The sequence below is a fragment of the Sapajus apella genome, unplaced genomic scaffold, assembly GCF_009761245.1.
Source record: "Sapajus apella isolate SASKATOON/1434 unplaced genomic scaffold, GSC_monkey_1.0 scaffold74, whole genome shotgun sequence".
In the NCBI taxonomy this organism is placed as follows: Eukaryota; Metazoa; Chordata; class Mammalia; order Primates; family Cebidae; genus Sapajus; species Sapajus apella.
The window spans coordinates 10,327,523-10,342,574 of record NW_022437014.1 but is presented as its reverse complement, the minus strand read 5'-3'; the positions used below and the strand labels follow the sequence as shown (position 1 = coordinate 10,342,574).

At 43.3% G+C, this 15,052-nt stretch overlaps 1 protein-coding gene and 1 pseudogene across 3 annotated transcripts in view; both read left to right on the top strand.

Annotated features, from left to right (window-relative positions):
- CHP1 (calcineurin like EF-hand protein 1) overlaps window positions 1–15,052 on the top strand; it is a 44,889-nt gene that overhangs the window by 19,167 nt on the left and 10,670 nt on the right. For both annotated transcript variants that reach the window (XM_032251266.1, XM_032251267.1), the window contains 2 exons: window positions 4,100–4,180; window positions 11,409–11,536. In XM_032251266.1, coding sequence (XP_032107157.1) covers window positions 4,100–4,180; window positions 11,409–11,536 — 209 coding nt within the window. The remainder of the gene's footprint in view (window positions 1–4,099; window positions 4,181–11,408; window positions 11,537–15,052) is intronic.
- On the top strand, window positions 757–1,820 carry LOC116532133 (annotated as a pseudogene). Its single transcript, XR_004260730.1, has one exon. The product of XR_004260730.1 is annotated as an ADP-ribosylation factor 1 pseudogene (transcript).

The following is a 15,052-nucleotide window of genomic DNA, read 5'->3' as shown; positions in this document are numbered from 1 at the left end:
ACAGAGTGTAGAAGTCTCCTGGGTGAAGTAGGAGGATTTTATTATCTTCTGTTTTTGCTAACATGTATTACAAAGAGGGTAGAGGTATATGTTTTATCTCTTCTGTAAGTAAACTTCTTGAAGGCGGAAGTAAGATCTGTTCAAGTTTATAATCTTTTTTTTATTTAACTTTATCTGAAGTAATTTTAAACTTGAAGTTACAAGAACAATAAAAGACAACTTTTATTCTGATATACCAGTTCACCAATTGTTAACATTTTGTCACATACTTCACTGTTTATTTCCTAATAAAAGGACATTCTCAGATGAAAATCAAAAAAGTTAACATTTTGAAACAGTACCATTATGTAATATTCCATATTTTATATGGTCCATGCTTCATTTTTACATATCACCGAATAATGTCCTTTGTAGCAGTTTTTTTCCTAGTCCAGGGTCATGTGTTGGGTTTTGTTGTATGTCTCTGTAGTCCCCCTTGATCTGGAACAATCCTCTGCTTTCCTTTGTCTGCCATGACATTGATATTTTTGAAGACTACAGCACAGGTAAGTTGTAGACAGAGGGCGGGCGCAGTGGCTCACGCCTATAATCCCAGCACTTTGGGAGGCCGAGGCGGGTGGATCAACTGAGGTCAGGAGTTCGAGACCAGCCTGACCAATGTGGTGAAACCCCCGCCTCTAAAAAAATAAATAAATAAAAAGAAGTTGTAGACAGCTTTGTATTCTTGGCCCAGGACATCAACCAAAGAAAGTTTTTAAAAAATACTTAAAAATGGTGGGAGCGAAACCAATGCCTGGCTCGGAGCAGCAGCTGCTGAGGTGTCCCTGGCCGGTGTCCTTCCACCTGTCCACAAGCATGGGGAACATCTTCGCCAACCTCTTCAAGGGCCTTTTTGGCAAAAAGGAAATGCGCATCCTTATGGTGGGCCTGGATGCTGCAGGGAAGACCACGATCCTGTACAAGCTAAAGCTGGGTGAGATTGTGACCACCTTTCCCACCATAGGCTTCAATGTGGAAACCGTGGAGTACAAGAACATCAGCTTCACTGTGTGGGACATGGGTGGCCAGGACAAGATCCGGCCTCTGTGGCGCCACTACTTCCAGAACACACAAGGCCTGATCTTCATGGTGGACAGCAATGACAAGAGAGCACGTGAACGAGGCCTGTGAGGAGCTCATGAGGATGCTGGCTGAGGATGTGCTCCGGGATGCTGCCCTCCCGGTGTTCGCCAACAAGCAGGACCTCCCCAACGCCATGAATGCGGCCGAGATCAGAGACAAGCTGGGGCTGCACTCCCTATGCCACAGGAACTGGTACATTCAGGCCACCTGCACCACCAGCGCAACAGGCTCTATGAAGGACTGGACTGGCTGTCCAATCAGCTTTGGAACCAGAAGTGAATGTGACCCCCCTCTCTCTCACTCCTCTTACCCTCTGCTTTACTCTCATGTGGCAAACTTGCGGCTCGTGATGTGAGTGCCAGAAGCTTCCTCCGTGGTTTGGTCACCTTGTGCATTGCACCATTCTGTAAATGTTGCAGATGCAGCCTGTGGCCAGGCTTTTTATTTAATGTAAATAGTTTTTGTTTCCAGTAAGCAGTTTCTGGTACTCCTATGCAATATTACTCAGCTTTTTTTTATTGTAAAAGAAAAATCAACACACTGTTCAGTGCTGAGAGGGGATGGAGGCCTGTGGGCACCTGGCCTGCAAGAGTCACTGTGTTGGGAAAGCCGGGCACGCTCTTGGCTTTAGAGCCGTGTTGAAATCCATTTTGGTGGTTGGTTTTTAACCCAAACTCATTGCATTTTTTTAAATAGTTAAAAATCCAAGCCGAGAACACTTGAACACACAGAGGGGAGACCCTGCCTAGCATAGATTTGCAGTTACAGCCTGGATGCCAGTCGCCAGCCCGGCTGTTCCCCTTGGGAACATGAGGCGGCGGCGCGGCAGACTGCGATCAATTCTGCATGGTCACAGGAGAGATCCCACAACTTGCTTGTCCTTGGGTCACCCTGCATTCCATAGCCATGTGCTTGTCCTTGTGCCCCCATGGTTCCCAGGGGCCAGGCTGCGAGCCCACAGCCGCCCCACTTTCCTGCAGGCCACCCCAACCACCTTCAGGTAGCCTGTGGGAGGCAGGGCCCCACCTGTCCCTCGGTCAGCATGTGGCCAGAGTGAGTCTGTCGCTCAGACACTTTGGCAGGATGTCTGGGGTCTCACTAGCAGGAGTGTGTGCAAGCTGGGCAGGCGGTCCACCTAGACCCACAGCCCCTCGGGAACACCCCACCTCCGTGTGTGATGTAGCTTTCTTTTCCTCAGCCTGCAGGGGTCCAATTTGCCATCGAAAAAGACAACCTCTATTTTTTTCTTTTGTATTTTGATAAACACTGAAGAAGCTGGAGCTGTTAAATTTATCTTGGGGAAACCTCAGAGCTGGTCTATTTGGTGTCCTGGAACCTCTTACTGCTTTCAATACACGATTAGTAATCAACTGTTTTGTATACTTGTTTTCAGTTTTCATTTCGACAAACAAGCACTGTAATTATAGCTATTAGAATAAAATCACTTAACTATTAAACAAAACAAACAAAAATTTGGGGGCGGGGCGTGGTGGCTCACCCTTTAATCGCAGCACTTTGGGAGGCTGAGGTGGGTGGATCACTTGAGGTCAGAAGTTCAACACCAGCCTGGCCAACATGGTAAAACCCCTTCTCTATTAAAAATACAAAAATTAACTGGGGATGGTGGTGAGTGCCTGTAACCCCAGCTACTTGGGTGACTAAGGCAGTAGAATTGCTTGAACCCAGGAGGCAGAGGTTTCAGTGAGCCGAGATGGTGCCACTGCACTCCAGCCTGGGTGACAAATGAGATTCCGTCTCAAAAAAAAAAAAAAAAAATTTGGGGAAAGTAACTTTGATTCAAAAAGTTTAATACAAGGGGCCGGGCACCATGGCTCACACCTGTAATCCCAGCATTTTGGGAGGCCGAGGTGGACAGATCACCTGAGGTCCAGAGTTCAAGACCAGTCTGGCCAACATAGTGAAACTCCCTCTCTACTAAAAGTACAAAAAATTAGCCAGGCCTCTTGGCAAGTGCCTATAATCCCAGCTATTTGGGAGGCTCAGTCTAGAGAACTGCTTGAACCTGGGAAATGGAGGTTGCAGTGAGCTGAGATTGCATTCCAGCCTGGGCGATAGCGTGAGACTCTGTCTCAAAAAAAAAAGTTAAATATAGGAAAGAAATGTGATTTCTAGAAAAAGAACACATACTTTGACTTAGGGACTTAGATTTAAATCACAGTTCTGCCACTTAGGAGTGGTGTGGCATTGGGCAAGTTACTTTATCTTCCTGACTCTCAATTTCCTTAGCTCTAAAATGGTATACGTAAAATATTGGTGTGGAGAAATAAGATAATGTATGCAAACAGAGCAGCACATGCTGTGCATGCAATGCATGGTAACTGACGATACTGGCTTCGGGATAACCTTGCCTAAGTCATGTGAGGCTGACTGCTTATGTCATGTTTGACGGTTAAATATTTCTATAGCCCTAGTCCACAGAACATGGAAATGGAGAAAAAGCCAGAATCAGAATAAGGAAATCAATTGGTACATTCTTTCCTTGGATGTAAATAGCACCTAAGAATTCCTTGCATTTTCTCAGTGCCTTAAATCTTAACAAGAATGTGGAGACTCCTCTAAGTATTTGTCCCCATATTCAAGTTCTGCAGTATTTGATATTTTCCATTTGCTGTTTACTTTCCAAACTTAATAACTAGGTACGAAATGCTAATGTTCAAGGAATCATTTACTAGGAGAAAACTTAGTATTTGCTTGTGGGTTGGCTTATTGACGTAATCTGTGTGCTGAATTCAGTGGAATGTGGCATAGTCAAATCTGGCTTCTTCTACTACTGAGTTGGTGCAAGAAACACTTGGCAGGTATTAAAGTGCTATTCTTTGCAGTTACTTGGTATAATTTGCCACAGAAGTAAATTCCAGGAGGTAATATTCTTGCTAGGTTACACCCTGTTACCTCCTGACTTAAGGAGTTCAAGCTAAGGGCAATGGTCTCTAACTCAAGGCGATTCTCTTGGCAGCCGGGAAGATTTCCAGAGGATTCCAGAACTTGCCATCAACCCATTGGGGGACCGGATCATCAATGCCTTCTTTCCAGAGGGGTGAGTCAGCACAGTTGTTGGACTTCCTTCCTGAAGCTATCACAGCCTAAATTATTTGCTAACCTGGAATAATGGTATTGGTTGTGTCACCTCAGACTGTGAGATCCCCTGATTATATTGCACATTTCTAATTTTGACATTTCTAGAATATCTCTTCTGTTCTAACCTACTGTGTGTTTTAAACTTCAAATAGACATATGAGCCTATCTTCAAAATTCTGTCTTTATGCTTATTATTGATGTAAAACTAGACTTTAAAAAAATGTTTTTTTGGAAATAATTTCAAATTTACAGAAATTTACAAGTTGCAAAGTGAAAAATAGCACAAAGAATACTTGTATATCTATTGCCCTGATGCATCTATTGTTATATTGTCAACGTTTTGCCTCATTTGTGTGCTCTCTCTCTCAGTGGTAGCCAATAAAAATATAATACAAGCCATATAAATAATTATACATTTTCTAGTAACCACATTAAAAAAGTAAAAATAGGCCGGGCGTGGTAGCTTATGCCTGTAATCCCAGCAGTTTGAGAGGCCAAGGTGGGTGGATCACCAGGGCAGGAGATCGAGACCATCCTGGCTAACACATTGAAACCCTGTCTCTACTAAAAATACAAAAAATTAGCCAGGCGTTGTGGAACGCGCCTGTAATCCCAGCTACTCAGGACGCTGAGGCAGAAGTTGCAGTAAGCTGAGATAACTGCACTCCAGCCTGGACGACAGAGCGAGACTCCATCTCAAAAAAAAAAAAAGTAAAAATAAATTAACTTTGGTAATGAGGGAAGGTGTTCTCTTTCCAGGGTCCACAAGGGGGCGTAATTTTAAGGGCATGCATTTCCCAGTGTCATGACCCGGTCCCATCTCTCTCCCTCCGGGAGATTTAATGGTTTATGTTTAAATTTCGCCGGCTTGGGAAGAAACAAAAAGTCAGTCACTCCAGCGAAAGTTCTAAGGAACTCCTTTCATTGGCCAGGGGTTTTAGAGAAGGTGGGGGTTCCTCCCAGGTTAAAAGTCCCCTTCTTCCACATCTCTTTGGACTCCATGTTTGGATCCCCTTCCGCGAAAACTCCGGTGCTCGTCGAAACTGTTTTTGTCTATCCTGGATTTTCCCTTTGGAGTCCGCTGCCACGAACACTCCCTTCGTGCAAGCCTGTCTTCCCCTACTAAACTCCATCTTTCTCTATTCTCTTCCACTCAGTGTGGAAGCTGCTTTCCTCTCCTGGATTCCATCTTTCTGGATTCTCTCACTCAGTGTGAGAGTTAGCTGTTTCTTTCTCTCTCCTTCTCCTGTTTCTCTCTCTCTAAATAAATCACTTTATTTTTATTTTTTAATTTTTTTTACAAAAAGCTCTGGGCATGGAAAATAAATCGCTTTCTACAAACACTTTTGGGTCTGGCATTTACTGTGCATTGCACTGTGGTCGCCTCTCTCATTCTTGAGAGGGCAAGAGACCGAAAACCTGGAGAAAGATTCTCTCAGGGGAGCTGAGGGCACCCTGAACCCCTGAACCCCAATATTACAGTAATATATATTTTATTTAATATATTTAAAATATTATTTCAATATATAATCAGTATTTAAAATAACAGATATTTTACTTTTTTTTTTTTTTTTGAGACAGAGTCTCACTCTGTTGTCCTGGCTGGAGTGCAGTGGCGCCATCTCGGCCACTGCAACCTCTGCCTCCCAGGTTCAAGCAATTCTCCTGCCTCGGCCTCTGAGGTAGCTGGGATTATAGGCGCACACCACCCCATACCCAGCTAATTTTTGTATTTTCAGTAGAGACTGGGTTTTGCCATGTTGGTCAGGCTGTTCTCGAATTCCCGACCCCAGGCGATCTGCCTGTCTCAGCCTCCCAAAGTGCTGGGATTATAGACGTGAGCCACCATGCCTGGCCTACACGTTTTTGTAATTAGTCTTTGAAATCCAGTGACTAATTTGCATTTAAACACATATCAAGTCAGACTGACCATGTTTCCAGTACACATAGCCACATGTGACAAGTGATTGCAGTATTGAACAGTGCAGCTTGTTCTACATACCCTCTTGCTAATGTTCTGCATACCCTCTCGTTCTACATACCCTTTCTCACAGACATTTTTTTCCCTGTCTCTCTTCTCTCTCTCTACACACACCCTATGTGTGAATGTATATGTATGTACATACATATACTTATGTAATTTTTTTGTGTATGTTTGTTCACATAATTGTATTTCTGAACTATTTAAGGGTAAGTTGCATGGTCATGACCCTTTACCTCTGAATACACCTGTGTGTGTTTGCTAAGTGTAGGAACATTCTTTTACATATCCATAGTATAGTTATCCACTTCAGTAAACTTAACATTGATAAAATACTCTTATCTGCATTCAGATCCTCTCTGGATATAAAAAAAAATACTCTTATCTATTACTGTTTTATTAATATATTATCTATCTTATTCTAATTTATATTCATATTCCAATTTGTCATCTAATAATTTGTTTTATAACACTTCCCTGCCTCCGGTACAGGATCTATTCTGGATCAGTCATCACGGCTCTTTAGCCTCCTTTAATCTGGAACATTTCCACAGCCTTTATTTTACTTTTGTGATACTGAATAAAGATACAGTTCTCATCACACACACACACTCACACACACACACACACACACACACACACACACTTTGTCAAGTAGATTGTTCTTAATGTGGGATTTTCTAACGTGAAAGTAGTCTTTTGATGTGCTTCACTACCTAATACACTGCCTTCAAAGTGCTGAGTAAATATTTATTGATTTGATTAGGTACCTTTTCATGAATAAAGCTTATATATAAGCTTGTTTTAAGTAATGTCCTAAACAGTCTCTTCTTGGTTCATATGAATAGTCTTATGACCCACAGGACTTCAAAATATTATATGGGTGCCAATTCTTAATAATGAGACTGTCAATGAGGACACTGTCAGATAAAATGCCTGGTGAGGAAATTTTAGAACTCTAAATTGAGAGCAAAGGAATTTGCTAGTTGAGAGGGTTGGGCACTCAGTAAATGTGAGCAAAGGTCAGAAGCGGAAGTTAGTTCATGTAAAGGCGGGAATCAAATCATGTTAACAATGAGGAATCTTGTGCCCTCCTTCATTTTTCTCTTTCTCCTTGAACTGGCCTATTTATTTCAGGTGTGGTGTGTCTGCTGAATTCTTCCTTTTTCTACTTCCTCTTTTACCCCTGCAAAGCACTGAACCCTATCCAGAGATAACTTTAATAGCTATGCTTTGTATCCAAACCTTTTGCAATGAAAACTAAACCCAGGAGAATCACTGTGCCAACTTTTTTTCAGAGTTCCTTAGTCACCATTGATTACTTGAAGAAACAAGCTTGTGGGAAGCTGTTTTGTAAGGCTAAACCACATTTGCTCTGACTACAGTATCACCTGCCATTCTGTCCACCAATCGACTGCTAAGGAAATGGGACAGAGTGCATATGAAGAAATGGAGGGCTCTTCTGGGCTGCACTGCTTAGCTCTTAGCAAGCTGTGCCTCTGTCTCTTGCTCTAATCACATAGATATATTTGGCTTCTGGGTTTTTCTTTCTTCCCTAGTGATATGCACATGGGGGCTTTTTAAACATTTTTTTATTTTAAGAGTGAGGTATGAAAGTGGACCATGGTTATTTAATTCCTTTTTACCCAGAAACTTTATGTTATCAATACTCATTAATGTGGTTTTTCTGGCATATGATTTAAATTTTACTCCACATTACTTGATTTCTCAGATCTTACATTTTTGACCAGTTAGCAATATAGATACCTTGAAGAACTAAAAGGTCATTCTTTTTTGTTTGTTTTGTTTTTTTGAGGCACAGTATCCCTCAGTCACTCAGGCTGGAGTGCAGTGGAATGATCTTGGCTCACTGCAACCTTCACCTCCTGGGTTCAACCAATTCTCCTGCCTCAGTCTCCCCGAGTATCTGGGACTACAGACGCATGCCACCATGCCTGCCTAATTCTTGTCGTATTTTTAGTAGAGATGAGGTTTCGCCTTGTTGGACAGGCTCATCTCGAATTCTTGACCTCAGTTGATCCGCCCGCCTCGGCTTCCCAACGTGCTGGTATCTGGCCCTAGGAGTGAGCAACCGTGCCCAGCCAAGTTCATTCTTTTGAGGACAGATGGCTCATAGGCTAGCCTTTGAACTCTGCCTTTAGAAAGTCCCTAAACTGCGTGTCTATATAAGAGACCCTAATACCTCAGCTATTTGGTGGGGCACAGAGAGATATTTTTTTTAGGTAACTAGAGGAACCAGGCCACCTGCCTTAGATAAATATTATGTCACATAGGACATTCTTTTATTATTATTATTATTATTTTTATATGTTGTCCAGCCTGGAGTGCAGTGGCTATTCACAGACGCAATCCCATTACTGATCAGCATGGGAGTTTTGACTTGTTCCATTTCCAGCCTCGGCCAGTTCACCCCTCCTTAGGCAACCTGGTGGTCCCTCGCTCCCGGGAGGTCACCATATTGATCCTGAACTTAGTGCAGACACCCAGTTGGCATAGCGCACTACGGCACAGAACTCCTGGGCTCAAATGCTCCTCCAGCCTCAGCCTCCCAAGTGGCTGGGATTACAGGCACGTGCCTCCACGCCCAGCTCTTTTTAAAAAATTTTTATTTTCACCACTATACTAACGAGAATCTTTTTTTATTATTAAAGAACATCTTCATTCAAGTTTTGAGAATTATTATTATTATTATTTTTTGAGACGGAGTTTCGCTCTGTCTCTCAGGCTGGAGTGCAGCAGTGTGATCTCAGCTCACTGCAACCTCTGCCTCAAGCTATTCTCCTGCCTCAGCCTCCCAAGTAGCTGGGACTACAAGCATATGCCACCACACCCAGCTAATTTTTTGTATTTTTAGTAGAGATGGGGTTTCACTGTGTTAGCTAGGATGGTCTTGATCTTCTGACCTCATGATCTGCCCACCTCGTCCTCTCAAAGTGCTGGAATTACAGGCATGAGCCATCACACCCAGCTGAGAATTATTTCTTATAGGGCTATTGATTAGCCTGTGGCAGAATAAAAAGATTTTCTCTAAGCTTAAGTGCCAAAAAGGCTTTATACACAAGAGGTCTTTCAAAACGTTTTTTTTTTTTTTCTCCATCTGTCACCCAGGCTGGAGGGCAGTGGCGTGATCTCCGCTCACTGCAACCTCCATCTCCAGGGTTTAAGTGGTTCTTGTGCCTTAGCCTTTTGAGTAGCTGGGATTATAGGCACACACCACCACACTCATCTAGTTTTTGTATTTTTAGTAGAGACAGGGTTTTACCATGTTGGCCAGGCAGGTCTTGAATTCCTGACCTTGTGATCCGCCTGCCTTGGCCTCCCAAAGTGCTGGGATTACTGGCGTGAGCCACTGCACCAGGTTTTTTTTTTTTTTTTTTTTTTTTTTTTTTGAGACGGAGTTTCTTTCTTGTTACCCAGGCTGGAGTGCAATGGCGCGATCTCGGCTCACCGCAACCTCCGCCTCCTGGGTTCAGGCAATTCTCCTGCCTCAGCCTCCTGAGTAGCTGGGATTACAGGCTCGCGCCACCATGCCCAGCTAATTTTTTGTATTTTTAGTAGAGACGGGGTTTCACCATGTTGACCAGGATGGTCTCGATCTCTTGACCTTGTGATCCACCCGCCTCGGCCTCCCAAAGTGCTGGGATTACAGGCTTGAGCCACCGCGCCCGGCCTTTATTTTGTTTTTTAAGACAGAGTCTCCTCTGTCACCCAGATTGGAGTGCAGTGCTGCAATCTTGGCTCACTGCAGCCTCTGACTCCTGGGTTCAAGTGATTCTCCTGCCTCACCTTCCTGAGTAACTGGGATTACTCAGGTGCCCACCAGCAGGTCCAGTTCATTTTTTTGTATGTTTAGTAGAGACGGGGTTTTACCATGTTGGCCAGGCTGGTCCAATCTCCTGGCCTCAAGTAATCCACCTGCATCGGCCTCCCAGAGTGTTAGGATTACAGGCGTGAGCTACTATGCCTAGCCAGTATTTTTCTTTTTTGAGATGGAGTCCCACTCTGTCACCCAGGCTGGAGTGCAATGGCATGTTCTTGGCTCACTGCAACCTCCGCCTTTTGGGTTCAAGTGATTCTGCCACCTCAGCCTCCTGAGTAGCTGGGACTACAGCCTTGTGCCACTACACCTGGCTAATTGTTTTGTATTTTTAGTAAAGACAGGATTTCACAATGTTGGCCCGGCTGGTCTTGAACTCCTGAACTTGTGATTTGCCTGCCTTGGCCTCTCGAAGTGCTGGGATTACAAGTGTGAGCCACCAAACCCGGCCCCAGGATCAGTATTTTTCTGTCTACTTTTCTTTTCCAAATATTCAAAAATATGTTTGCTTTTATAATAAAATATGGCTAGGTGCAGTGACTCATGCCTGTAATCCCAGTGCTTTAGGAGGCTGAGGCAGGTAGATCATGAGGTCAGAAGATTGAGACCATCCTGGCTAACACAGTGAAACACTATCTCTACTAAAAATACAAAAAATTAGCCAGATGTGGTGGCATGCACCTGTAGTTCCAGCTACTTGGGAGGCTGAGGCAGGAGAATGTCTTGAACCTAGGGTGGCAGAGGTTGCAGTGAGCCAAGGTTGCAACACTGCACTCCAGCCTGGGCAACAGAATGAGATTCCATCTCAAAATAAATAAATAAATAAATAAATAAATAAATAAATAAATATTAAAAATTTAATAAACTTTACTTTAAAAGCAACTGTTCTATAATGCACCTTAATTTTAAAATATTCCTAGTATACATTACTGCAGGAGAGATGTGGGAGATGACTGAGGAGTCATTGGGTTGAATTGACTTAACCTATGGCTCGCTGCAGAGTTCAAAGCAATGAGTTCAAGTTCTGGCCCGCTTTTATAGTGCTGGCACTACTCTATGTCTGTTTTTTGGAAAAGAGATACAAGTAAATTCAATAGCTAACTATTGCCCTGGTAAGTCCTGTTACCTAAGTCTGGTTAAATCATTTATAAAGTGGAAGTAATAATGGGAGTAATAGCACCTGCTCCTTAAGGTTGGGGTGAGGCTTAGATGATAGGGACTATGAGCCCCAAAGTACTGTGCATATGGAAAGAAACCTCATTAAGTGGACTTTCAGGTGATTGTAGCTAAAGCTGTTGATTTAATTAATTCGTAAGAAATAATCACCGTGATTGACATGGTGTTCTGTTTGTTATACTTCACAATCAGAGAGGACCAGGTAAACTTCCGTGGATTCATGCGAACTTTGGCTCATTTCCGCCCCATTGAAGATAATGAAAAGAGCAAAGATGTGAATGGACCCGAACCACTCAACAGCCGGAGCAACAAACTGCACTGTAAGGAGCTAAAGTCTTCTGGCTTAAAATACTTGCTGTTCATTTCTTAAAAATCATGTATTTACTCATTCATTATTTGAACAAGCATTTACAAGAACATACTGGTTAAGACCTCAGACTCTGGAGCTAAACTAGTCAAATTTAAATCCTAGTCTACCTCTTTTTGGCCGTGTGACTTTGGGCAAGATATTTAACCTCTTTGGGCTTTGGTTTTCTCCTTTGTAAAATGGGATATTAAGGGCTTCCGCATTGAACCGTTGTGAGGATTAAATGAGGGAATAAATGTCAAGTGCTTCAAACAGTGCCTGGCATATACTAGGTACTTAATAAGTGTTACCTAGTTTCATTGTAATTCACTGAGCACCTACTTTGTACCAGGCACTGCAGTCAGTACTAGCATGGCAATAGTGAACACGACACAGGCCCTACCTTTAAGGAATAATGGCAGTCCTCAGCACATCTTAGAATTTGGTAGACACTGGGTCCTCAGTTCATCTTAGAATTTGATAGACACTGGATGTGACTTAAGTAGGGGGGAACAGCTGGATATAGTGCTGTATTTAATTTTTATACCCATGTCTCATGCCTCTTTTCCTTTAAATACTTGTTTGCTTTCCCTTCTGCCCCTACTGGTTCATGTATGATATTGCCCAATCCCTTAAAACACTTCTCCAGGAAATTGAAATTGAATTTCTTTTTATTCAGTACAACTTGAAATTGAAATTGTATTAAAACTGACTGAAGGCTGGGTGCAGTGGCTCACGCCTATAATCCCATCATGTTGGGAGGCCAGGGTAGGTGGATCACTTGAGCCCAGGAGCTTGAGACCAGCCTGGGCAACATGGTGAAACACCGTCTCTAATAAAAATACAAAAATTTGCCAGGTGTGGTGGCATGCATCTGTGGCCCCAAGTACTTAGGAGGCCGAGGTAGGAGAATTGCTTGAGCCTGAGAGGTTGAGGCTGCAGTGAGCCATGATGGCACCACTGCACTTCAGCGCAGGTGACAGAAACTCTGTCTCAAAAAAGAAAGAAAACAAAATCTTCCAAATAGCACTAGTGGATTTGGGCGTTAGTTGGTGTCTTAGGATGCCTTTAGTTGACTCAGCTGGCTTAAACAATAAGGAAGTATATTAGCTCACTTTACAAGTCAGGTTAGACCAGAAGGTGGGTTGATTATGTTTCAAGCACTAGGGATTTTTCTCTTTACTCTGCCATCCTTGTAGTCTGTTTTATCCTAAGGTATTATGGTCATATGACAGCTCTCAGTTGTTAACAGGGCTTCTTTTTTTTTCTTGTTCACATCTGACAGTAGAGGAAGAGAGATATATGTAGAGAGAAATCGAGACTGAAATTGAAATTGAGCAACACTCCTCCCAAGCATGGAATGTAAGTCCTTCCCCTCACTTTGATAAGTCAGTTTAGGTCAGGAGAGTGCCAAGTGCTAAGGTGATTAGGCTAATGAGATTCCCCTCCTAATGCTGTGGTTGGGGTTCTGCTAAGGAAGAAGGTTGGAATGCACAGAAATGGCAAATTTCAGGATGAGATAGAATAATAACAAAGTTCTATGCAGGTTATGCTTGGGTTTATTTTGTTTTTGCTTAATTTTTTTTTTTTTTTTTTTTTGAGACAGGGTCTCACTCTGTCACCTAGGCTGAGTGCAGTGGCATGATCACGGCTCACAACAGCCTTGACTTTCTGGGCTCAAGTGATCCTTTTGCCTCAGCCCCACAAGTTGCTAGGACTACAGGTGTGTGTACTACAACCAACTAATTTTTTTTTTCTCCTAGACTGCTCAGCAGGATAATTTTTCATTTTCTAATTTTTTGTAGGGACACGGTCTCACTATGTTGCCCAGATTGGTCTCAAAATCCAGGAGGCAAGCAATCATCCCACCTTGGCCTCCTGAAATGCTGGGATTACAGGCATGAGCCACCATACCCAGCCTGTCTTTTTCATTACATGCTTCAGTCTTGGCTGTTGGATTAACTTTTACAGGAAGCTAAATATTAATTTGAATTCTGTTGCAGTCTCTCTGTAGGGCTCACGTTCATGTAATTTAACCAGTAAAACCAAAGCTATTCAGAGGCCAAAGAAAAGATGGAAGAGGCTGAAAAGTCCTCAATTTCTATCTGTTGCTCCTCTTTGAACTTCCCACAGGGCTGTATAAGCTGCAGGATGGTGCCTCTTGTTGTAGACTGAGGGCAACTGAATGTCACATATAATGTCTCAGGGCAACACATTTGCCACTGAGACACATTTACCTTAGAGATAGGGGATGTGTTACTTAGAAATGTGGATTTACAGGCCAGGTGTGATGGCTCATGCCTGTAATCCCAGCACTTTGCGGGGCCAAGGCAGGTGAATCACTTGAGGTTGAGAGTTCAAGACCAGCCTGGCCAACATGGTGAAAACCTGTCTCTACTAAAAATACAAAAAATTAGGTGGGTGTGGTGGCACCTGTAATACCAGTTATTCAGGAGGCTGAGTCAGGATAATAGCTTGAATGTGGGGGGGCGGAAGTTGCAGTAAGCCTAGATTGCACCATTGTTCTCCAGCCTGGGCAACAGAGTAAGACTTCATCTCAAAAAAAAAAGAAATGTGAGTTTACAGAAGAGTGGAACCAAATTTTATTATGGTTTCTCTTTTGCATAGAATACTGTCTTCAGGAACTCTGAGAACACACCTTGTTCTATTTCTTTTATGTGCTACAGCGAGAGGACTTTTTTTTTTTGAGATGGAGTTTCACTCTTGTTGCCCAATTCTGGAGTGCTATGGCGTGATCTCAGCTCAGTGCAGCCTCCACCTCTTGGGTTCAAGCGATTCTCCTGCCTCAAACTCTCGAGTAGCTGGGATTACAGGCACCCACCACCATGCCCAGCTAATTTTGTATTTTTAGTAGAGATGGGATTTCTCCATGTTGGTCAGGCTGGTCTCGAACTCTCGACCTCAGGTGATCCGCCTGGCTCAGCCTCCCAAAGCGTTAGGATTACAGGTGTGAGCCACGGCACCCAGCCGAGAATTTCAATCACAATCAGCAAGGCTAAAAACTGTGCCCACGTAGGCACAGGCCCAAGCACACATAGTGCTCCTCTGATCTTCTCTTTGTCTCCTGGAAGTGGTACCTTATTGCTTTTCTCTTTGGATTGGTGAATTTATAATAATGCTTTGTGTAGGCCACTTGCAGTGGATCACACCTGTAATCCCAGCACTTTGGGAGGCCGAGGCAGGTGGATCACAAGGTCAGGAGTTCAGGACCAGCCTGACCAACATGGTGAAATCCCATCTCTACTAAAAATACAAACATTAGCCGGGCGTGGTGGCACATGCCTTTAATCCCAGCTACTCAGGAGACTGAGGCAGGAGAATCACTTGAACCTGGGAGGTGAAGGTTGTAGAGAGCCAAGATCGCGCCATGGCACTCCAGCCTGGGCGACAGAGAAAGACTGTCTCAAAAAAAAAAAAAAAAAAAAAAAATGAAAGGTGTAGAATATCCATCTTAGAATGCCCTAGGGCA